The sequence below is a fragment of the Pseudophryne corroboree genome, chromosome 6, assembly GCF_028390025.1.
Source record: "Pseudophryne corroboree isolate aPseCor3 chromosome 6, aPseCor3.hap2, whole genome shotgun sequence".
Taxonomy (NCBI): Eukaryota; Metazoa; Chordata; class Amphibia; order Anura; family Myobatrachidae; genus Pseudophryne; species Pseudophryne corroboree.
In genome coordinates, this window is record NC_086449.1 from 524,841,611 (window position 1) to 524,867,511 (window position 25,901).

The 25,901-nt window shown below is 47.9% G+C and overlaps 1 protein-coding gene across 2 annotated transcripts in view; it reads left to right on the forward strand.

Annotated features, from left to right (window-relative positions):
- Positions 1 to 25,901, forward strand: part of TBK1 (TANK binding kinase 1) — a 150,417-nt gene that overhangs the window by 16,271 nt on the left and 108,245 nt on the right. For both annotated transcript variants that reach the window (XM_063927542.1, XM_063927541.1), the window contains exons 2-3: positions 13,116 to 13,232; positions 17,060 to 17,200. In XM_063927542.1, coding sequence (XP_063783612.1) covers positions 13,146 to 13,232; positions 17,060 to 17,200 — 228 coding nt within the window. In that variant the 5' untranslated portion in view covers positions 13,116 to 13,145. The remainder of the gene's footprint in view (positions 1 to 13,115; positions 13,233 to 17,059; positions 17,201 to 25,901) is intronic.

Sequence of the window (25,901 nt, forward strand, 5' to 3'; positions counted from 1 at the left end):
GAATCTATTACGATGGGGTATAGATGGGGTCCAAAGGAGCAAGTGCACTTTAAACTTCTTCAGCTGGGTGTGCTGGCTCCTCCCCTCTCCCCAGGAGAGGATGCACATCTCTGAGCTTCAGAGAGTTTTCTTCAATTTCTTTTTATTCTGTTTGTTATTTTCGGTATACTGTCGGGGCAACAGCATACCTACACCGTGGGAGTTAGGGGGATGGGGACAGGATGATCACGGCCTTACGAGGTGCAGAGCCGCTTTCCCGCTGCAGGACCACCGTCCTGAGGGGTTGTTGTTCAACGGGGCTCTGCGCCCTGGCTGTCACAGCCGCAGCACGCCGCACACCCTAACGCTGCCTGAAGGTGACATCGGTGGGAAGTACAAACCGGAGGCCCCGCTAGGGTGATCCCCCGGTCCAAAGTGCGGTTGACCACGGGCGCAGCATACGGGACCCTCCCGGAGGGTGCCGCTAAGATACCCCGTGTGGAACTGGCACAAAAAGCTTGACTAGCACTTGTGATGTTTTGAGCATAAAAGGAGACTTTGCCATTATAATCTAATAGTGTATCTCCGGCACCATTGGAGGGGGCGGAGCTACATCAAAGCAGGACCTGTGGGGTTTTGGCGCCTTTCTCTGCTTACTGTAGCCATTTACAGCACAAACTGGGGTGGATGTATCCGTCTCTCGCCCTGTTTAAGAAGGTGGTGCTGCCTTCCCCGGGCTCCTTTACTTTGAAGGATCCTGGGGATAGGAAGATAGACTCTACACTAAAGTCTATATACACGGCAGCCGGTATATCACAAAGGCCGGTCATTGCGGGTTGCTGGATGACCCATGCCATTCATTCCTGGGCCACTCAGATTCAGGTGGGCCTCTCGGGGGATATGCCTTTAGTTACTATAATAACCCTCCTAAAACACATTCAGGACACTACATGTGTCCTCTGTGATTCTCTCAAGGAGATGGGAAACATTAATACTCGGACTTCTGCCATGGCAGTGTTGGCGCGCAGGGCCTTGTGGTTGTGTCAGTGGATAGCGGACGCGGAATTCAAAAGTAGTGTGGAATCCCTTCAAGTACAGACCCCCTCAGGGTCACAAAAACATTCATTTACTCAGATGATAGATACAGATGCCGACACGGACTCTGATTCCGATGTCGATTTTAATGAAGCTACTTTACACCCAAGGGTGGTTAAGAGTATTCAGTACATGATTGTGGCTATTAAAGATGTTTTACATATTTCTGACGATCCTGCTGTTCAGGACATAAGGATTTGCCTATTTAAGGGGAAAAAAAACTGAGGTGAAGTTTCCCCCCTCTCATGAAATGAATGCTCTTTGTGAAAAAGCTTGGGAGTCGCCGGACAAGAGGTGGCAGATTCCCCAGAGAATTTTTATGGCGTATCCTTTCCCCTCTGATGACAGGGAAAAATGGGAGTCGTCTCCAAATTTCGACAAGGCTCTATCCCGTTTGTCCAAGAAGGTGGCGCTTCCGTCCCCTGACACGGCTGCTCTCAAGGATCCGGTGGATCGCAAGCTGGAGACGTCTTTGAAGGCCATTTTCGTTAATTCTGGTGCATTGCTCAGACCTGCTGTGGCGTCTGTATGGGTGAGTAGTGCTATTGCTAAATGGGCTGATAATTTAGCTTCTGATATGGATACCCTTGATAAGGATAATATTCTTTTGACTCTTGGTTATATCAAGGACGCTGCAGATTACCTAAAGGATGCGGCGAGAGATGTTGGCCTCTTGGGATCAAGAGCCAATGCCATGGCGGTCTCGGCCAGGAGGGCGCTGTGGATACATCAATGGAATGCTGATGCCGACTCCACGAAAAATATGGAAGCTCTCCCCTTCAAAGGTAGTGTCTTGTTTGGTGACTGCCTTGCTGACCTGGTGTCTACCGCTACTGCGGGTAAGTAATCTTTTCTTCCTTATGTTCCGACTCAACAGAAAAAGGGGCCCCATCAGCAGATGCAGTCCTTTCGCCCTAATAAATACAAACGAGGTAAGGGCTCGTTCTTCCTCGCTTCAAAGGGTAGAGGAAGGGGAAAGAAGTCGCCTGCAGTGTCAGGCACCCAGGACCAAAAGTCCTCCCCCGCCTCTACCAAGTCCACCGCATGACGCTGGGGCTCCCCTACGGGAGTCCGTGCCGGTGGGGGGCCATCTCCAAATCTTCAGTCAGGTCTGGTTTCAATCAGCCCTGGATCTTTGGGTCTTAAACAGTGTCCCAAGGGTACAAGCTGGAGTTTCAGGAGATGCCCCCCCACCGCTTTTTCAAATCGGCCTTGCCAGTTTCTCTTCCAGAAAGAGAAGTGGTAAATGCTGCGATACAAAAGTTGTGTCAACAGAGGGTCATTGTCCCCGTTCCCCCGTCCCAACGGGGGGGAAGGGTTCTATTCGAGCCTCTGTCGTACCGAAGCCGGACGGTTCGGTCAGACCGATTCTGAACCTAAAATCCCTCAATCCATACTTGAAAACTTTCAAGTTCAAGATGGAATCTCTTCGAGCTGTGATCTCCAGCCTAGAAGGGGGGGATTTTATGGCGTCAGTCGACATAAAGGATGCCTACTTACACGTCCTGATATATCCTCCGCATCAGGCCTTCCTGAGATTTGCGGTCCAGGATTGTCATTACCAATTTCAGATGTTGCCGTTGGGCTTTCCACAGCCCCGAGGGTTTTCACCAAGGTTATGGCAGAAATGATGGTTCTCCTTCGCAGGCAAGGGGTCACAATTATCCCGTACTTGGACGATCTCCTGATAAAGGCGAGGTCCAAGGAACAGTTGTTAAGAAATGTGGATCTCTCCCTGTCTGTTCTGCAACATCATGGTTGGGTTCTAAATTTGCCAAAGTCTCAGTTGATCCCGGCCACTCGGCTGCCCTTCCTGGGCATGATCCTAGACACGGAGCTACAGAGAGTGTTTCTTCCGGAGGACAAAGCTCTGGAAATCCAGACCATGGTCAGGGAGCTTCTGAGGCCGACAAGTGTGTCGATTCATCAATGCACTCGGGTTCTAGGGAAGATGGTTGCGGCTTACGAAGCCATTCCGTTTGGCAGGTTTAATGCCCGGGTGTTTCAGTGGGATCTGCTGAACAAATGGTCCGGGTCTCACTTGCACATGCACCGGAAAATAAGTCTATCTTCCAGGGCCAAGATTTCTCTCCTGTGGTGGCTGCAAGGCTCTCACTTTCTAGAGGGACGCCGATTCGGAATCCAGGACTGGGTCCTGCTGACAACAGATGCAAGTCTCCGAGGCTGGGGCGCAGTCACCCAAGGAAGAAATTTCCAGGGAAAATGGTCAAGCCAGGAATCTTGTCTCCACATAAATGTTCTCGAGTTAAGAGCCATTTACAATGGCCTGCTGCAAGCGAAGAACCTTCTTCAGGGTCTCCCTGTCCTGATCCAGTCGGACAACATAACAGCGGTGGCGTACGTAAACCGTCAAGGCGGAACAAGGAGCAGGGCGGCTATGGCGGAGGCCACAAGAATCCTTCGCTGGGCGGAACACCACGTGAGCGCTCTTTCAGCAGTCTTCCTCCCGGGCGTGGACAACTGGGAAGCAGACTTCCTCAGCAGACACGATCTCCATCCGGGAGAGTGGACTCTTCATCAAGAGGTATTTGCAGAAGTGACAAGGCGTTGGGGAATTCCTCTGATAGACATGATGGCGTCTCGCCTCAACAAGAAGCTTCCGAGGTATTATTCCAGGTCAAGGGACCCCCAAGCCAGTGCAGTGTACGCCCTGGTAACTCCGTGGGTGTTTGAGTCGGTGTATGTGTTCCCTCTGCTTCCTCTCCTTCCAAAGGTGCTGAGGATCGTACGACGAACAAGGGTACAGACAATACTCGTCGTTCCAGATTGGCCCACGGAGGGCCTGGTATCCGGATCTTCAGGAATTGCTTGTAGAAGATCCTTGGCCGCTTCCTCTAAGAGAGGACCTGTTACTGCAGGGGCCCTGTGTGTTTCCGGACTTACCGCGGCTGCGTTTGACGGCGTGGAAGTTGAGCGCCAAATCTTAGCTCAGAAGCGTATTCCCGGGGAGGTCATCCCCACTCTCCTTAAAGCTAGGAAAGAGGTGACGGCGAAACATTATCACCGTATTTGGAGAAAGTATGTGTCGTGGTGTGAAACCAAAGCAGCTCCTGCGGAGGAGTTTCACTTGGGTCGTTTTCTCCATTTTTTGCAGGCAGGCGTCGATGCAGGCCTGAAATTGGGTTCCATCAAAGTGCAGATTTCGGCTTTATCTATTTTCTTTCAAAAAGAATTGGCCGTACTTCCTGAGGTCAGACTTTCGTGAAGGGAGTGCTGCATATCCATCCTCCATTTGTGCCACCCGTGGCGCCGTGGGATCTTGAAGTGGTGTTGCAGTTTCTTATGTCTCACTGGTTTGAACCTTTGCGTAAGGTTGAGTTAAAGTTTCTCACTTGGAAAGTGGTCATGCTTTTGGCTCTGGCGTCTGCCAGACGAGTGTCCGAGTTGGCGGCTTTGCCTCACAAGAGCCCATATTTGATCTTTCATTCGGATAGAGCGGAATTGAGGACTCCAACAATTTCTGCCGAAGGTGGTTTCTTCGTTTCACATAAACCAACCTATTGTGGTACCTGTGGCTACAGATGCTGTAGCGTTCCCAAAATCTCTTGACGTTGTAAGAGCTTTGAAAATTTATGTCGCTAGAACAGCTCTTACTAGGAAGACAGAGGCTCTGTTTGTCCTGTATGCTTCCAACAAGATTGGAAATCCTGCTTCTAAGCAAACTATTGCTCGCTGGATTTGTAAAACGATTCAGCAAACTCATTCTTCGGCTGGGCTACCGTTGCCGAAGTCAGTAAAGGCCCATTCTACCAGGAAGGTGGGCTCATCTTGGGCGGCTGCCCGAGGGGTCTCGGCACTTCAACTTTGCCGAGCAGCTACGTGGTCGGGTTCAAACACTTTTGCTAAGTTCTACAAGTTTGATACCCTGGCTGATGAGGACCTAATGTTTGCTCAATCGGTACTGCAGAGTCGTCCGCACTCTCCCGCCCGGTCTGGAGCTTTGGTATAGACCCCATGGTCCTTTTGGAGTCCCCAGCATCCTCTAGGACGTAAGAGAAAATAGGATTTTAATACCTACCGGTAAATCCTTTTCTCCTAGTCCGTAGAGGATGCTGGGCGCCCATCCCAGTGCGGACTGTTCCTTGCAGTTGTATTGATACTGGTTATTTTTGGTTACACGTGGTTTCTGTATCACTTATATTCAGTTTGTTGCTGTTAGTTCATACTGTTATCTGGTTTCCTGCTACTCCGGTTGTACGGTATGTTTGTGGTGTGGGCTGGTATGTTTCTCGCCCTTAGTTTAACAAAAATCCTTTCCTCGAAATGTCCGTCTCTCCTGGGTACAGTTCCTATAACTGAGGTCTGGGGGAGGGGCATAGAGGGAGGAGCCAGTTCACACGGTAAAAGTCTTTTTAGTGTGCCCAAGCTCCTGCGGATCCCGTCTATACCCCATGGTCCTTTTGGAGTCCCCAGCATCCTCTACGGACTAGTAGAAAAGGATTTACCGGTAGGTATTAAAATCCTATTTTTCTCAGGGCTACAAGCTGGAGTTCGACAACGATTTTTCAAATTAAGCTTACCAGCTTTGGAAGATATATGCAAGTTACATTGCAACAGGCCATCCGAAAGTTGGTCCAGTCCCACGTCATTGTTCCAGTACCAATAACGCAACGCGGCATGGGGTTTTACTCAAACCTGTTTGTGGTGCCGAAACCGGACGGTTCGTTCAGACCTATTTTAAATCTAAAATCCTTGAATCCTTATTTGAAGGTGTTCAAGATGGAATCCCTGCGAGCTGTGATTGTGGGCATGGAAGAACAGGAATTTATGGTCTCCTTGGACATCAAGGACGCCTACCTCCATATTCCGATTTGACCGCCTCATCAGGCGTACCTGCGGTTTGCCCTTCTGGACAATCACTCCCAATTCCACACTGCCCTTCGCCTGTCCACAGCCCCAAGGGTATTCACGAAGGTGATGGCGGAGATGATGTTCCAACTTTGGGACCAGGGGGTCAATGCTGTCCCTTATCTGGATGATCTTCTGTTAAAAGCGTGATCCAAGGAGCTTTTGTTGCTCCATATCGACCGCACTGTTCATCTTCTGTCGGACTATGGATGGATCCTCAACTTACAGAAGTCCCACCTGGAGCGAACTCAGAGGCTCCTGTTCCTGGGGATGTTGCTGGATACTGGGGCCCAGAAGGTGTTTCTACCAGAGGGCAATGCGAATACACTTCAGCTGATGGTTCGCATGGTGCTCAGATCTACTCGAGTGTCCGTCCATCTTTGCATTCGACTGTTGGGAAAGATGGTTGCCTCATACGAGGTGATCCAGTATGGGAGGTTCCATGCCAGGACGTTTCAGTTGGATCTCCTGATCAAGTTCTCCGGATCACATCTACAACTGCACCGGATGATTCGGCTGTTACCTCAGGCTAGGATTTCCCTCCTGTGGTGGCTACAGTCCTCCAATCTCCTGGAAGGCCAGAGTTTCGGGATTCAGGATTGGACCCTCCTCACGATGGATGCAATTGTACAGAGATGGGGAGCTGTCACCCAAGGGACGTAGTTCCGGAGCCCTCGAGGCCCTCCTTCCGATCAACATTCTGGAATTTCGGGCAATCTACAATTCTCTGCTGCAGGTCTCCTCTACTCAAGGATCACACGATCCAGGTACAATCGGACAACGCCACGGCAGTGTCGTTTATCAATCGTCAAGGAGGGACAAAAAGCAGAGCCTGCATGCGAGAGTTGTCAAAGATACTCCTCTGGGTGGAAAGAAATGCGAGAGCAATGTCTGCAATCTTCATTCCGGGTGTGGATAACTGGGAGGCGGATTCCCTGAGTCGTCGCGATCTTCACCCGGGGGAGTGGGGGCTTCACCATCTGGTGTTCTAACAGATCATCAACCGGTGGGGTTGCCCACAAATAGACATGATGGCTTCTTGTTTCAACAAGAAATTTCCCTGGTATTGCTCACGGACCAGGGACCTTCAGGCGAGGGCAGTGGATGCACTGGCGTTGCCTTGGCCGTACCGGCTGGTCTACCTGTTTCCTCCGATTCCATTGCTTCCAAGGGTGCTAAAGCGAATCGGGAATCAAGGTGTCCAGGCAATTCTGATAGCCCCAGATTGGCCTCGGAGGGCATGGTACGCGGATCTCCTGCACATGTCCGTTGAAGACCCTTGGCCTCTACCACTAAGAAGCGATTTTCTTCAACAAGGACTGTTCGTCTAGCCGGACTTACAGCGACTTCGTTTGACGGCATGGAGGTTGAGTAGAACATCCTAGCTCACAAGGGCCTTTCCAAGAAGGTTATTGCTACCATGGTTCAGGCCAGGAAACCGGTAACGTCAAAACTCTCATCATATCTGCAGGAGATATGTCTCTTGGTGCGAGGAGTGCACGTTTCCGCCTGGTGAGTTTCACTTGGGACGTTTCTTGCGTTTCCTGCAGGCTGGTGTTGATAAGGGCTTATGTTTGGGTTCCATTAAGGTCCAGATTTCAGCTCTCTCCATTTTCTTCCAGAAGAAATTGGCAGTGTTGCCAGAAGTTCAGATCTTCTTGCAAGGGGTACTCCACATATAACCACCTTTTGTGCCGCCTACGGCACCCTGGGATTTGAACCTCTGACAGTAGAAGACAAGTACCTCACGTGGAAGACTGTGCTGTTACTGGCCCTGGCTTCTGCTCGTCGTGTCTCAGAATTGAGGGCCTTATCGTGTAAAAGTCTGTACCTGGTCTTTTACGAGGACAGAGCGGAGCTCCGGACTAGACAGTAGTTCCTGCCGAAGGTCGTCTCCGCGTTTCCCCTGACTCAACCGTTCCGTCCAGTTCTGACGCTTCTGCTCCTCCGGAGGCATTGGATGCTGTGCATGCCTTGAAGATCTACGTTAAGCGCACAGCTCGGGTCAGAAAAACAGATTCCTTGTCCGTGCTCTATGATGCGCAGAAAAAGGGTTGCCCTGCTTCAAAGCGGTCCATTGCTCGTTGGTTTACAGTCCAACAGGCCTATGTGTCGGCAGCCTTACCTGTTCCGCAGTCTCTGAAGGCCCACTCTACAAGATCGGTGGGGTCTTCCTGGGCAGTTGCCCGTGGTTTCTCGGCCTTGCAACTATGCTAAGCTGTTACCTGGTTGGGGAAGAACACTTTTGTGAAGTTCTACAAGTTTGATACCCTGGCCATAGAGGATACCCAGTTTGGGAAGGCGGTGCTGCAGCAGTCTCCGTATTTTCCCGCCCGTTCTGGAAGCGTTGGGACGTCCCCATCGCACTAGATTCCCCAATATCCCTTATGAATGCTAGAGAAAATAGGATTTTAATACCTACCGGTAAATCCTTTTCTTGTACTCCATAAGGGATATTGGGCGCCTGCCTCAGTGCGTTTACTTTTCTGCAGGTTCTCTTTTATGTGGTTCCTGTTCAGCTGTTGTTGTTACCAGCTGTTGCTGGTTGTTTTATGTTAGTGGTGTGCTGGTGTGTAAATCTCACCACTCATTGTGGTCATGTTCCTTCTTTCATATATGTCCTTTCTCCTTCGGGCACGTTTTTACCTATAACTGCCTGTTGGAGGGGGCATAGAGGGGAGGAGCCAGCACACCCAGTTGAAGAAATTTAAAGTGCACTGGCTTCTTTGGACCTCGTCTATACCCCATCGTACTAGATTCCCCAATATCCCTTATGGACTACGAGAAAAGGATTTACCAGTAGGTATTAAAATAGCAAGCGTCGGGCAGTTCCGCTGATGCAGGCGCGCTACACAGCCACTATGGCTATACCATCTGACTGCTTTTGCCAATAAGAATCACCCTGATTCTTATTGGCTGGCGCTGAACCACATGACCGCAGAGGGACAGCGGCCAATAGGAATCACCTTGGTTCCTATTGGCTACTGAAGAACATTGGACCAAGGAAATATGGCGGCCAGCCACAGCGCTGCACCCACCGGTAATGTCAGCGCAGCATTCAATAAGAATTATTATATTTTTTTATTATTATTATTACATTTTATTTATAATGTGCCACAAATGTTTTGCAGCACCGTACAAAGGACAGTACAGGGAGACAAAACTTAGCATTACAGTAAATAAATAACAAAAATCGAGTACAGGTAACAAAGAGCACCACAATTCTCAAAACATAATACAGCCAAGATGTAAGTAGCGAGGGAGTAATCATCGTACTACTAGGGGCTGGTGGCTATAGATGGAGATGAGCCTTTACCAGCAGGAGAAAAAGCTGACAAAGATGGTCGCTGAGTAGGAGAGAGCTGCGAGTGAAATGTGTCGAGAAGAGGGCTTTGACAACAAGAGGAAAGAGGGCCCTGCTTTGAAGAGCTGACAATCTAGTGGGAAGGGGCAACAGACAGATGACATGAGGTGCAAGCAAGCGGGAGGTAGCCTGATGGCAGTATGCGAGCAAAGCAGAGATGTTCAAGGCATGAGGCAGGGGGATGGAGGAGCAGCCTCAGGACTAGGTTATGCATTGGAAGGGTACGCTTTGATGAGTTGGTAGGCTTTCAGTGCGCGTTTGAAGCTTTGCAAGGTTGGGGAGAGTCTAATGGAGCAGGGGAGTGCGTTCCACTGAAGGGGTGCAGCACGGGCAAAATCTTGAGCTCAAGCATGGGAAGCAATGACCAGGGCAGAGGAGAGGCGACGGTCATTGCCGACCGTAGGGGGCGGGATGGAATATGAGGGGAGAGGAGGTTGTAGATGTAGGGATTAGTGAAATTAGAGATGGCCTTGTATGTGAGGGTGAGGAGTTTGAAGAGGATTCTGTAGGGGAATGGGAGTGGCAGACGTGGAGCAGCGGGAGAGGAAGATAAGCCTAGCTGCGGAGTTGAGGACCGATTTGGAGGGGAGCAAGATGGGAGCAAGTGAGGCCAGTGAGGAGAACATTGCAGTAGTCGAGTCATGAGATGACCAGTGAGTGGATGATAAGTTTAGTTGCACTCTGGGACAGACATGGCCTGATGTGAGCAATGTTGCGTAGCTGGAACCGACAGGATTGTGCCAGAGCTTGGATGTGGGGTGCAAAGGAGAGGGAGGAGTCAAGAGTGTTACCCAAGCAGCGGAATTTGGGAACGGAGGAGATGATGGTGTTGTCAACAGTGATAGAGATATTGGTAGGGGGTGTTGCTCTGGCTGGGAAAGATGATGAGTTCAGTTTTGTCCATGTTGAGCTTCAGAGAGCGCTCAGACATCCAGGAGGAGATGGCGGAGAGGCAGCTGGAAACCTGAGAGAAGACAGATCAGGAGAGGAGAGTAAAGGGCCCTACACACTGCGCGATGCCCTGCCGAGGCTGCCCGACGGAGGATACGTCCGACGGGCGGCATGACGGCGCGGGGGGGGGGGGGGCAGTGATGGGGGTAGTGAAGTTTCTTCACTCCCCCGTCACTCGGCTCCATAGCACTGCAGGCAAATATGGACGAGATTGTCCATATTGGCCTGCATGCACAAGCGACGGGGCACCAGCGATGAACGAGCGCGGGGCTGCACATCGTTCATCGCTGGTGCCTCCACACTGAAAGATATGAATGAGATCGTTCATATCTTTCACTCATGTCGCCCAGTGTGTAGGGCCTATTAGAGTTGTGTGTCATCAGAATAGAGGTGGTAGAGATGTACAGGGAGAACAGAAGGGCGCCTAGGACAGAACCCTGAGAGTTCTTACTGAATGCTGCTGGATAGGCCAACGCGATCGACTGGACTGTTTGGCCATCGCTGCATAACTCCCTGCTGAGCCTGTTTTTATGTTTTTTGGCAAATGTAAGCTTCCTAGGACATACCTCTTGTCAATCTCTAAAATAGTCCTAGCTCTCTTGTACCTTTCAGAATACACAGCTCATTGAACTTTCTGAATACACACCCTTTTAATTGTGTAGGAAATGATCACATTCTCCATCCAGGGTCTGAACAGGTGACAAAGCAGTGGCAGCTAATCAGCAACCATCACAATTGCAGCACTGACATACAGTACAACTCAGTGGATGGGTGGGATGCCGCACTTCCAAGGGTGGTGTGGTGTCCTAGGATTTCTTGGTAGCCCACAGTTTTCTGCGCCTCTGATACTTATATCGGTGTTATTTACCATGTACTTTTCCTAAATTGTCTTCAGTTGTAAGTCACTATTGTCCCGTTTTGATTTTTCATTTATATGCTCTGTAATTGGGTGCAGATCCCTTGTGGCGCAATATAAATAAAGGATGATGATAATAATAATGCTGGTAACAATAAAAATATGCCAGAAGCCGTTGCTCTAGTATGCTGCCTCTTCAGGAACAAGCTGATTTGGTTGCATGGCAGTTGGGTTTAAAACTAGATTCGGGTCCGGATTAAGTGCCACATGAGCCTGGCGAAAATGATCAAAACTAGCTTTTTGGGGGAAGCGGAGGAGTTGTGATCAGTTCTATAATGGTGTTGCTAGTGCCTTGCAGGGGTGTACACCATCCACACAGGATAATCATAATGTCAATAATAAACAATTAGACAGGCAAAAGGATGACACCAAATTGTGGACTGTTATAATGTCAACATCCAAAAAGTCGACTTAGACATGAGGTTGTCTGGGTCATTAAGTCGACAGTTAAAATATAGACAGTTAAAATGTCAACAGTCCATATGTTCACAACCAAAATGTAGAAACAATGAAAATGCTTACAGATATAAATAATGGTGACCAGTCATAATGGATAAATGTACAAGATACTTTCCCACTGAGGGAAGTGCCCTCCACATGCACAAGCAGTCGTCCTATCAGGACAGCCCCATTGTCTGATATGCCGATTGTCATATCAAGACAACCTGTAGCGAAACTGCACATGCCAGCATGCCCTGTCACAGAACTGCTGTTAGCGCATGCTGAAACTGTAGCAGGGCATATGGGCATGTGTAGTTTAAGAACAGCTTGGCTGCCAGAGTTTGCCTACCTAGGAAAGAGCCCGGCACATGTGCAAACACTGATACGATCATATCAGCTATACAGTCATATTTCCCTAAATGTCACATAATAAAAATTATTGTCACCCCTGCTAGAGACCTGTACACAGACTAACTGCACACCTGTCATCACCCCCTGCTAGAGAATGGAGCTCAGACGAACTGCACACCCTGTTATCACCCCCTGCTAGAGAACGGAGCGCAGACTAACTGCACACCTGTTATCACCCCCTGCTAGAGAATGGAGCACAGACTAAAGCTGGGTACACACTCGATGATACGCTCTGTGAGCGATATCGCCTAGTGTTTTCCCTACCCTCCCAGGCATCCAATATAGTGTATACACACTGAACGATATCGCTAACGATATTGTTCAGTGACGTCACCCCGCCACCGACCCTAACCTGCACTTTTTCCTACGTAACCAAACTCGACCTGCATGCACAGACGACAACAATATTGTTAACGACCCACGGGAGCATGTCTCATTAACGATAGTGCATACACACTGGGCGATATTACAGGCGATATCACTCAGAAGAGGGAAAATGAGCAATATCGCTAAAAGATAGTGTGTACGTAGCTCAACTCCAAACCTGTTATCTGCCGCACCATAAATTGAGGCAAAGCATGGGACACTATCGTATATGCAAAGAGCCACTCAAAGCAGCTAAACCTGACTAACATAGTGCCCGGAACCCTCCCTGGCAATGGCTGCTGCGCATGCATGATCAGTAAACTGCGCATGCGCAGGAGTCCTGGCACTGAAGTGAACGCAGTGCGGGGACTGGCTCCGCTGTCACCGTGTGTGATCCTTCATACAACTGGGTGGTGTTATCGCATCCTGCAATGCAAATTTGGGGGCTAATATCGCGTCCATATCGCATTGCCAACACGATTATTGTTAAATGGTCCCCTTAGTCTTATTCATTCTCATCATTGAGAATGAATAAGAAATTATTACAATTACAGGTTATTTACAATTACAGGTAGATGTCTTGAAATAGTTGAAACACATGTTGTTGTTTTTTTTTTTTTTTTGTTCCTGCATCGCAGAATACTGTAGCTAGCAGAATAAAATGGGGTCTGATGACCACTGATAAATGTCCAGCCATAACTCATTTTTACTTATCTTTTTCAGATTGAAAACAGGCCTTCCTGACAAGGCAAGATGCAGAGCACAGCAAATTATCTGTGGCTGCTTTCAGATATCCTGGGGCAGGGAGCAACTGCAAATGTGTTTCGTGGACGCAATAAGGTGGGAATAATAAAACTATTCTGTGTGGTTGCAGAATCTAAACTTGTAATTAATGTGTAAACTTGTAATTATATACTTATGGTAACTAAGGCATGTATGAGTTTTCATATATCGTATTTAATGACACATACACACTTACAGGCGAATACATCTGACCCCTTAAAAGTAAAGGGGGGTACTCACGGAGCGATCGCTGCTTAAAATCTAAGCAATCTGACTAGATTGCTTAGATTTTAAGCAGTGATCTCCCCGTGTGTACCCCTCACAGCGAAAGCGATGCGCAGCCCCGCGCTTTGCTATCGCTGGTGCTAGATTGGCCTGCCGTGGGTAGCTCACTTCACCCGTTGGGTGAAATGAGTGGCCCCCCTGCTCTCCCCGCACGCTCAGCACACATCGCGCTGTGCTGAGCGGGGGGAGAGATGTGTGCTGAATGGTTCGCTCAGCACACATCTCTCCCACGTCGGCCAGTGAGTACTGGCCTTAAGAGTAGTTTACAAATTAGAAAATGAAAGAAAAGACTTACTAAATGCCAGGAACATGCTACTATGGTCATGTAAATCATCAGGTGTGTTAAAGGCATGGTAATGTGACATAGGTACAGTATAAAAAAAAATACTGTGTGTGTATATATATGTATGTGTGTGTGACACACACACACACACACACACACACACGTGTTTAAAAATTTGTTAAAATGTTCCATTAGTACTGGGGAATTCAGTTCTTTTGGGCGACTAGTTTACCTGTCTAAACAGGGCTTTTCAGACGTCCAAACAATTGTCACTATTCAGTTGTTTTTGCGCACATGCGTATCGCGCTCAGACGGGGTTTAACTGCATATAATGGCTAAACCTGTCTAAAGTCCTGCTTTGGGCGTCCAAACTAGTTTTTGGACACCCAAAGTGCCGAGCTTGCGCACATTTTTTTTTCTCGCATCCTGAGGAGGCTGCAAGAAAAAAAATATGTCCTCCCTTGGTGGCTGCCAGAAAGGCAGTTGAATTCCCCCCCCCCCCCCCCCCGTAAGGGCTGATTCCCCCTCAGCCGATGTTTCACTTACATGAGCAATTATCGGTAGATTGCGCATGTGCTTCGTCTGCATTGCCCATGCGGCAAGGTGCCACTGTGAACCTGCACACAATAAGGACACTTCGCAATGTGATTGACAAGAAGTGACCATTTTCGGGTGTTAGTGGGGAGTGGTTGTTAAGATGCAGATGTGTCCTAGCCGTTTTTCGGGGCACATATCTGGCGTCCACTGCTTGCCTTATCATACATAAACATAGCGCCTGTATGACTACTGCCAGGTCCAGTTTGCATAGCAATAGGTCTACTGGGATGTGGTCAAGATCCCGGCAGTCAGTATGCTAAGGCCAGAATCCCAGCAGCCGGCATCCCGACTGTAAGTATAGCTGGCGGGTTAGGGCCATGGTGTTAGGTTTAGGTGCCACCCTAGGGAGTTAGGGTTAGGCTGAGTGTGTGTAGGGGGTGTAAGGGTTGTTAGGTTTAGGCACTAAGAAGGGAGGGTTAGGCTGCGGGGAAGGGGGGGTTAGGTTTAGGCACCACCGACGGGAGATTAGGGTTATGCTGCGGAAAGGGAAGGTTAGGGTCAGGTGGTAGAAGAGATGGTGGAACAGTCTTACCTCCCCCCCCCCCCCCCTTTCGGAATTTACACAATTGGGATGCCGGCATTGGTAATCTGACTGCCGGCATCACGTCAGCCGGGATGTCCTACTGAATCCGCTCTACTCTTCACTTTGATGTTCCTTGTTCTTTTTTATGTGTGCACAATTGCGAATCAGTTGCAGTAGCTCCAGTGGGCATCTTTTCATTTCTGGTCGGCAGCTACACTTGCTGATATCTGCAGTTGCGTTGTGGAGAAGATCGCACTTGCAGCTGCATTAACGTACTTCTCTGAATTGGGCCCTAAGGCCGGTATTCAATTAGCTTCAATAATTTTCTGCAGCTCATTGATTCACGGGAGGCTACTCGGTTAGCCTGAGGCACACAAAGCATAACCCCTGATAAGCAGCCTTCAAAGCCACAAAAACACATGGGACAGGATACATATTCCGGATCCCGTGTGTTACTACGCGTTAACAGGACATTTTTCTCCCAGAAAAAAATGTGCTTACTTGAATAGCCTGATAATGACCATCGGTGAAAAATCGACCATTATTTTGGAGAGAAAAATTAACGTGGGTAATTGAATGCCACCTAATGTAGAGTTTGAGACTTTTTTTCTGTAAATTAATAAGACCACATATACGTCTGCCAGTAGCAGCATCTCATGCGTTGGTTCTTGACACATGGTGCAAAATATGCACTGATGATGACTATCAGCAACCTTTTTCTTATTGTCTCATTTTCCCGCTATATATAAATAATTAGTGTAGCAGCTATGATATACGAAGTTGTGGTCATCTGTTTCCATTACTTAATGTTTACCTTTGAATTATGGCACTTTGGCTGGGTACACACTAGAGCGATCTCTGCCCGACATGTCGTTTCCGGCTGAATCGGAACGACATATCGGCCAGATTGGGCATACACAATCAACAATCTACTCGCTCCTGCAGTTGCATGCAATATCTTCTGGTCAGCCTGGCAGCATAGCCAATCGGACAATATTGCATGCGGTGCTGTGCAATGAAATTGAAGGACGGAACGAGGGATTGTTCAGTCCTTCATTACGTCATTCTGATGTGTGCTGTGGATACGATATGTTGGCCATTTAGACTTGTTTATCCAAGTTTTATTTTAAGGTTATACATAATTTCAAAGTGTACCCCCCAAAAAAGAGTCTTAACCATTACCGTTTCTTATTGCCTTTGGCAATAGGCGACCAGTAATATGCTGTAGTGTTTCCAAAGGTTTTAGAGAAAAAAAGGATCTAACATAAATATAAAAGTCCTGGTTTATCTGATGATGGCCATTATAATAAAGTTAATAAAACTACATCTTAAAGGCAAACAATGGATGTATATTTTGCATAACATTTATAAAAATTGACTGCAGCCACACTTTCATAGAGGTCAATTCAATTCAGTGTGATGTGAATAGCGCCAGAAAGTAGGTCCCGGAGCTATTCAGTTCAGCGCGCTTTTATGTTGGAGAATGCCGGTACTCGTACCTTAAACTGTGTGTTTAGTCATGAGAACAAGCATTCTCGACTTAAGTGCCAGCTGCGATGCAGCTTGTGCCTCGTGGCACTAGTTTTGTCAGATTTCTGCTCGCATCTCAGGAAGGGTTAAAGCAGAAATCCTGTAGTTAGACCTCCTTCCTGGCGCCATTCACAGCGATCTGAATTGACTTGACCCCATTGGGAGAGGCGGTTCATTTTTCATATTGAATCAATAAACCCCTGTCAAGAAATGTTAAAGAAGAGAAAATAAACAGAAAGGGGCTGATTCAGAGTTCGAAGCAAAGCAAAAAACAAAATAAGTAACTTTGCACCTGGACAAACCATGTTGCAATGCAAGGGGTGCAAATACATTTATTGTTTTTGCAGGCAGGGAAAACACTGGCTGCTTTTGCATGTAGCCCACAAATGCTGGACATCTTCATTGTTACACAGCAATTTAGATTTGAGTTTGGCCAAGCAGCATGGTTTTGCCAAGGTGCAAACCTACTCGCTTTTTATTTAGATTTGCTCACAACTCAAAATCAGCCCCCAAACCTACACACGGGTTCATCACTTCAATACCATTCTGTGCCTGGGTTCCCAGTCTACACATTTGAATGTTCCATGCATGTGAGGCCAGTTTCTATCGCACAATGTGTAGATGTTACAGCTTGTTAAAAAGTTCTTTCTTTTGTTACCGTCCTAGAAAACAGGAGACTTGTATGCTGTCAAAGTTTTTAACAACTTGAGCTTCCTACGTCCTGCGGATGTTCAAACAAGGGAATTCGAAGTTCTAAAAAAGCTTAATCACAAAAACATTGTCAAACTTTTTGCAATTGAGGAAGAGGTAAAATTTAGCTTCATTTTGGCACCCTGCTATAACATATCTGTTCTGCTAACAAACAATATGTATGATGAAAATGTAGTGTGCATTCTATTCATCCATTACATTATTAAACCTGTCTATTACAGTGCTGTCCGAAGTCTTCTGTGTTGAGGCCTATACACACTGAGCTATTTTGAGCTCAAAGTAGCTCGCTTTTGGCATTTTGAGCTAAAAACTCAGCCAGTGTGCATGGCCGGGCGATGAGCGCTGATGCGCGCTCCCACATTATCGCTGGCCACCACGGTCCGCCGGGCTGTTTGAACAGCCGAGTGGAGCACTTTCCACAGTCTCCTACTGTGAAAAGTGCTTCACCCCCCCCCCCCCCATGAAAGAATTTCAAGGTTTTTTTTTTTTTTTTTGGCCGAATTGGTTATGAAAATGTTGGAAATCAATTATAAGTACACTTTTCAAGTACATTTGCACAAAACAAATGCTGTAAAGTACATTTTGACACTAAAAACAAAACAAAACAGACTTTGATCTGTAAAAATGCTCCACATACGTACGTACATGTTGTTATTTTTTCTTTTTTTTTTCCCCTGAAAAAAATGTGTCTTGGCAGCAAATGGGTGTACTCCAGCTGAATCCAATGATATGTGGCATGGCTATATTCTGTGTGTAATTGCGACTGTAGTAGCATACCTAATTATATTAGTGTTTGGGCTGGAAAACACTGTAGCATAGATTTTGTTTGCAGATACAGTTGCTATTACACACACACAGAATATAGGCATGCTGCATTTCATTTTAAACGGCAAGAGACGCTTGTGCATCCTATTAGTATCGGACGCAAAAATGTTAAGCTACAGTGTTTTCCAGCCAAACACTCTAACATAATTTGGTATGCTGATACAGTCACAATTACACGCAGAACATAGCCAAACCGCATATCATTTTAATCCGTATAAGCTGCTTGTGCATCCTGGAGGACTAGGGGTTATTTAAGATGTGTAATGCTTTAATCGTGGGACTTTTGGGTGCCAATGGGTGACTTTCTGATATGCAAAAGCCGTAAAAAAAGACGACACATTTGTAATGTCCGATGTGGTGCGATAATTTCCCAGGAGGCATTACCGGCTCCCATTCCATCCCAGCCATAGTGTAAAGTATTAAAGATCATCAGGAACCTCAGATGTGGCTGCTCTGTGCTACAATCTGAAGTAACATTTTCTTAACTGACTGTACATGTACAGAGATCAAATATAGCACATTTGGTCTCTAGCTCTGAGCATTTGTTAATTTATAAGGAATGCTATAGCACTGATTTACTATTTCCAGTGGTCACTGAAAACTTTGCCTTCTTGTAACAAAACTCATGCACTTTTTTTTTATGTTATGATCTATTGTTTGGCATCTGTTCTGCTTTAGTAGTTTATTATTATTATTATTATTATTAGTAATTGTTTTTTGTATAGTGTGAGAAATTGAAGCAGTTCTTCCAGTTTTCGCTTTCAGTCTGAGTTACTATACCTAAAAGTCACACCAGTATGAAAAACTCAATTATCTATGTACAAAGCGTCTTTTTCCCATAAATAAGTGTCCTATCCGTTTCTGAAAACTTTACGAATAAGCTATTTTGGATGGACAATATTAACATTGTCACCTAAAATGACATGCATTACTTTTTTAATGGGATAGTTGGTTTTTCTGCAGCAGGGTACATTGGTTTCCACAGGGAAACATAAGGGTGTAGAGTGGATCTTGATCCAGGGGCACCAACAGGCTAAAGCTTTAGGCTGTCCCTGGATGCATTGGGGCCTCCTCTATAACCCCGCACTGAGAGCTCAGTTTCGAGTTGATGCCTGCAGCAACAGGTCACCTAACAGGAGGGCTGCACTGGGCAGCCCTGAAAAAGCTTTCTGAAAGAAGATTTCTTCTCCGTGCTGTCAGCGCAGATATGTCAGGGTGACACTTCAGCTCTGCAGCTCCATCACCTCCCAAGTGGCGCCGCATGCTCCTGCGGCTCAGTTCCCGGGTACTTGCGGCGGAGATTTCCCGGCTTAGGCACACAGTCACAGACTGCTCTCCTGGTTCGCGTGGCTGCTACGGGGAGGAGGTAATGGGGTCCCCCAGGCGTGACCCGCCATTAAATCGTGTTCCTTCCTCAACCTAGGGAGATGGGTCGCGCCGCTGCCGTGGACCCCACTAGACCACCGGGGTGTCCGAGTACAGGTCGGATGTTCTAACACCCCATTTAATAAGGCTCACTAGTACCCGGGGTGGAAGTCCAGCATAGGGCAGGTGGCGCTTGACCTGTAGCCCCTCCCCCAGCCCAGGGTGCCATCTCCTCGCAGATTTCCTGCCCTGGAGCTGCCTCACACTCTCCCTCACTCCCTGACTGAGACGCTGGGCGCCATCTTGAGAGCATAGCTGTTGCTGGTCTCCAGGACTGCAGGCAAGGTCTCCCTTGTAAAGCCGCCTGTATGCAGCGCTATGACTTTACAAACGCTTAAGTATCCTACATGTTTTTATACAGGCAGCGTTAGTTGAGAAAGTGTACTGTTTCTAGAACATACTGTACGAGTATTCTGATATATCCTCCGCTGTGATATACTAGTCCAGTGCAGCTTTATTGTGATGATGATTTCTGCATTGCCTGTGACTGTGTGTGCCTGTATCTGCTGTGTGGTTTCACTCTCAGTTTTTCCCAGATATAACGGTCTCTATATTCTGTATCCTAAGGGGCTAGGTGAGTCTGAGTCCGCTAACATAGTGCGTCACAGTATTTATCCATTACGTATATTCTACTGTGTACTCAGTCACATACAGTAATACCGGATTTATTTGCAGGTATTGTACTTTGTCTGGCTTTATCGTACTAAGTCTCTCTGTGTTGCATTGATATATAATGTCTAAAAGAAAGAGCAGTAAATCAGTGGAAGCTCCTACAGCATGCAGAGTATGCTCCAAGGATTTGCCAGAGGGGGAAGTTTTATTTATTAACAGTTTCTTATATAGTGCAGCATATTTCGTACAGTAACAGAACAAAACTGGGTAAAAGCAGACAGACATAAAGGTAGGAAGGCCCTGCTCGCAAGCTTACAATCTATAGGGAAATGGGCATTGATACACAAGGATAGGTGCTATCTATTGCATAAAGGTCCACCAGATTGCTAGGTTCTTAATGGGTTGTATGATATGATCACCCAGCAATGTTGGCCAAGGGTCAGGAGGGTGTGAGAGTAAAGAAAGACGAGATATGAGATGTTATGTGTACTGTACAGAGAGGATGTAATTAGATAGGGAAGCACTGAAGGTTATGTGGGTGTGTTTGGTTTTGTATGATGGTCTGTGTACCACGTGTCATACATCCTCTAGTCAGTCCGCAGCTCCTGTGCCTACTCAGGAGCCACCCTGGGCTGCGTTCACTAACGTACTGGGTACTTTGGTAGAACGCCTTACGCCGCCCATGGGCTAGTACCGCCACAAATTGTCCCTATGGTTAATCCGCCTTGGGCGGAAAATTTATCTAACCAGCTGCAACAATAAAATCAGTCATTGGTTAGACAAAAATCCACCTCAGGCTCACTCCCGTGTCTCTGGGTCATCTAAGCGGGCTGCTTCCTCCTCACAATCCACATACCTCACTGAAGTTTCATCTGAAGAGAAGGAGGAGCATGCGGTCCTGCCAGACACTGAATCTGGTGTTTCTGATGAGGATTCTCCCTTGATGTCCCTGCCCTAGTAATTGTTATTGAGCAAACCCTACAAATCTCTGATAATAAGGATTCCACTACTGTGGCTAAGAAAACTGATATGTTTAAAAGGCAGAAGGTGGTTAAAAATCTGTTACCCCATTCTGACCATTTAGTGGACATCAGATGGGAACCCTGGTCTACTCCAGGGAAGAAATTCCCTCTGTCTAAACGGGCCTTGGCTCGCTATCCTCTCCCTGCAGAGTTATGTAACAAGTGGGAAAATTCACCACCGGTGGTTTTTCACATCACCCGCCTAGGGGTGTTGTCCACTCTGCCTGTCACCACTGTCACTTCACTGAAGGAACCAACAGATAAGTGTGTGGAGGTATGCCTGAAATGTATTTATTTCCTTACAAGAGCTGTACATAGGCCCACAATTACTGCCTCTTGGGCTGCAAAAGGTATTGAAGCGTGGGTTCAGGCATTGGAGGAGGAGCTTCTGAGGATATATCTAACACTGCCAGACAATACCTATCTCACATTACCACCGCCGCCTATTTCATTCAGGAGGCATCCTCTGAGGCGGTGTCTTGGCAGCCAAGGCTTCAACTACGTCTGTCCTGGCTCGCCATATTCTGTGGTTGAGGTCATGGAACGTGGACCTAGACTCCAAAAAGATGTTGGCGGTACTCCCCTTCACTGGGGACATATTATTTGGGGAAGACCTGAATAAATGTGTGTCTGAAGTAGCGGCTGCTAAGACTGCCTTTCTCCCAAATACTAATCCTTCTGCACAAAGCCCAAGGCAAAACAATCCGGGGCATCCCGTCAGCCTACTTTTAAGCTAGACAATCCTGCTGCATGACAGGGCGGGCCTCCCATTGGGGGACACCAGGGTGGGAGGCCGACTTCTACAGTTTGCCCAGGTCTGGTTAAAGACCACTTCAGATGCATAGGTGCTGAAAGTTGTCTCTCACGGGTACGCAGTCTTTTAAGAGACATCCCCCGCCAGTTTTGCACCACAGTTCTCCCTTCGGATCCGTTAAGGGCGCAAGCATTGCAAGCGGTTGTCAGTTCTCTCCTGAGTACAGGAGTGGTTGTGCCGGTACCTCTGTCCCAGAGAGGCAGAGGTTATTACTCGACCCTGTTTCTAGTTCTGAAACCCAATGGGTCTTTCTGGCTTATGCTAAACCTCAAATCTCTGAACAAGTTTGTGAAAGTGTCCAGATTCCGTATAGAAACACTGCACTCAGTTGGAACCAGGAGACTATATGGTATCCCTGGATATACAGGATGCGTACCTGCATATACCTATTGCCATGTCGCATCAGCAGTTTATACGGTTTGCTATTGGCAGCCTCCACTATCAATTCCGGATCTTCACCAAGGTCATGGTCGTGATGAGGGCCCATCTCCGTCGCCAGGGAGTCAGAATCCTGCTGTATCTGGACGACTTGCTGATTCTGCCAAATTCCCACAATGTCCTTCTCAGTCATCTGCAACTTACGATAAGCCACCCGTGGGCTTGCAGGAAGGTTATCAATTGGAAGAAAATCCTCGCTGGTCCCAGCTCAGAGCATGGTGCACCTAGGGGCACTCTTGGACACACAAAGTCAAAGACTGTTCCTGTCTCCAGAAAAAGTCCTGAAGCTTCAGGACAAGATAAGATGCTTCCTTTGTCGCCCCAGAGTATCGATATACTCGGCAATACAAGTCCTTGGTCTGATGGTGTCGGCATTCGACATGGTAGAGTACGCTCAATTTCATTCCCGCCCTCTACAGAGGTTAATTCTTTCCAAGTGGGACGGCCTACCTCAGCGGATCGAATCTCAAATGATCACTTTGACTCCGGAGGTTCATCAGTCGCTGATGTGGTGGCTCCAGGACCAGCAACTAAGCAGGGTCTGTCCCTTCTGGATCCCCGACTGGGTCCTTCTGACAATGGATGCCAGTCTGAGGGGATGGGGAGTGGTGTTGGAGCAACACTCTCTCTTTTCAGGGTCGGTGGACCAAGGAGGAATTACTCCTACCAATAAACATTCTGGAGTTACGGGTGGTGTTCAATGCACTATCTCTCGCTCTGCCTCTGGTACAGAACAGGCCTGTTCAAGTACAGACAATGCCACCACTGTGGCTTACATAAACCATCAGGGCGGCACTTGAAGCCGCATGACAGAAGTGTCCAAAAATCCTTCGTTGAGCGTAACGCCATCTGCCAGCAATATCGGCAGTGTTCATTCCGGGCATCCTAAACTGGAAAGCGGACTTCCTCAGTCGCCAGGACGTGCACGCCAGAGAGTGGAGTCTTCATCCAGAACTCTTTCAACTCCTAGTGGACAGGTGGGGCCTACCAGATGTAGACCTCATCTCAAAATAATTACAAGGTTTCGGTCTTTGGATCTCAGACCAGGGATCCTCATGCAGCGTTGGTGGGCGAACCGGCATTTCCATGGAACTTTCGCCTGCCCTATGTGTTCCCTCCAGTGTCACTCCTGCCCAGGGTCCTACGGAAGTTCAAGCAAGAAGGAGGACTGCTTCTTCTAAAGGCTCCAGCGTGGCCCAGATGGCATTGGCTCTCAGACCTGCAGGGTCTGTCGACGGGGCGTCCCCTTCTATTTCCTCAGCAGCCAGATCTCCTCATACAGGGCCCTTGTGTCTACCCAGACCTGGCCAGACTGGCTTTGATGGCATGGCTCTTGAAGTATCACTCCTGAGGGCCAAAGGTTTTTCTGAGGCGGTTATCCAGACTATGTAGAAAGCCTGCAAACCGGCTTGTGCCCGGATTTATTACAGGGTTTGGAAGTCTTACTTCACCTGGTGTGCTGCTAAGAATTCTGATGTTGTCTAGGTTCAGAACTTTCAGAATTCTGGCTTTTCTGCAACGAGGCCTTGAATTAGGTCTTCGTCTGGCCTCCCTCAAGGTTCACATATCTCTGCCTTGTTGGTATAGTTTCAGAGAAAAATTGCATCTATACCTGACGTTCATACCTTCACTCAGGGTGTCCTTGGGATTCAGCCTCCCTATGTCTCTCCTGTGGCTCCATGGGATCTAACTGTTGTACTAAAGCCCCTGCAAGAGTCTCCATTTGAACCTCTTGAATCAGTGGATCTTAAATGTCTCACGGCTATTGCCTCTGCAAGACGGGTGTCGGACTTGGCCTTTTTGTATATTTCACCGTGCCCAAGCAGTTCTACGAACTCGACCGGGTTATTTACCTAAGGTGGTGTTATCTTTTCAATTTAACCAAGAGATTGTGGTTCCAGCCTTTATCTCTTCGGACTTGTCTCCCAAAGAAAATTCTTTGGATGTGGTAAGGGCTGTCCGTATCTACGTGGAGAGGACTGTCTCTATCAGGAGGTCAGATACCCTTTTTGTCCTGTTTGGTTTCCACAAACGTAGCTGGCCTGCGAATAAGCAAACCTTGGCCAGATGAATTAGGATGGTGAGTGCACAATTTATGCGCAGGCTGGACTCCCAGCTCCTGTTGCTATTAAAGCCCATTGTACTCTGTCTGTTGGACCTTCTTGGGCGGCCCGCCGTGGCGCTTCCGCAGAACAGTTGTGCAAGGCGGCTACGTGGTCCTCAGTGAACATGTTTCTTAGGTTCTATGCCTTGGATACCTTCGCCTCCCAGAATGCCTCCTTTAGACGCCGGATTCTAACATCCGCTAAGGGGCGTCCCCGCCCTTGAGGAACTGCTTTAGGACATCCCCGATGTTTCCCTTTGGAAACCAGTGTACCCTGCTGCATAAAAGGAGTGTTATGGTAGACTTACCATGGTTAACACTCTCTTTTTCTGTCAGCCACTAGGGGACACTGGCACAGCTTTAAGACCGTGGGGGTGATGATGGTGGTTTACAGGGAGCTGGCACTTTAAACAATTCAAGAAGTGAAACAGGCTCCTCCCCCTCTATCCCCCATCATCCCTCAGTTTTGAATTTGTGCCGAGGGAGCCGGACACTGCTGACTGAGCTGCAGCTCAGTCTATATTTACTTTACATTTTATTTAATTTATTTCGCTTTTTTTTTTTTTTCATGGGAACACTTCACCACTTATATGAGAGAAGTGGGGTCCAGGTTACACACTAGCAGCGTTAAGCTGCACAAGGAGAACGTGAGAGGCACTGTTCCTCCTGAGACAGCAAGGAGAATAGCGCTTAACCTGAGAAGCACCATTCCTCCCGAGACAGCTGCATCCTGAGGCTCCGGTTGGGTGAGTGAGCCTCCTTGTGTGAGGCACTGTGCGGCGCCCGCGTCCAGCGCTGCGGCATCCCACACATTCCCTCCTCTCCCTGCTGGCTATGACTGGCAGCGGCGCGGTCTCCACTACACTGCTGTGCTGACAGTACACAGCGCAAGAGTGTGGGTGAGTGAGCCTCCTTGTGTGGGGCACTTTGCGCTAGTGGCCGCAGCGTAGTCTCCAGTGCACTGCCATGCTGACAGTACACAGCGTGACAGCATAGCTCACTCAGTGCAGGACAAAGGGAGCTTACAGCGGAGGTTAGTGGAGCTGATCCACGCTAAGCAGCAGATCTGTGGGCTATGGCATATGGCATTTAACTAGAAGGCATACATCATATAGTGCACCTTGTGAGTTGGGTGCATCCAAAGGCTGATTTTAATTGTGTAAGGCACCCACTCAAAATGGTGCTTATGGACCTGGTTGAGATGGGTGCCTGTGCATAGGGGACGGAGTTGGCAGATTTTCAAACTGTCAATCGCAGAAAAAGGTGCCTTCCTCAGCTAGGCAGCTCATGAATAGCAACAATGGGGCAGATGTATTAACCTGGTGAAGGCATAAGGAAGTGATAAACCAGTGATAAATGCAAGGCGATAAACACCAGCCAATTAACTCCTAACTGTTAATTTACATATTGGAGCTGATTGGCTTTTATCCTTTTATCACTGGTCTATCACTTCATTATGCCTTCTCCAGGTTAATACATCTGCCCCTATGTTTCTTTTCTCCTCAGGAATCAGCACCGTTAGCAGAGACAGGTGCACATTCCTTCAGACTGCCAGAA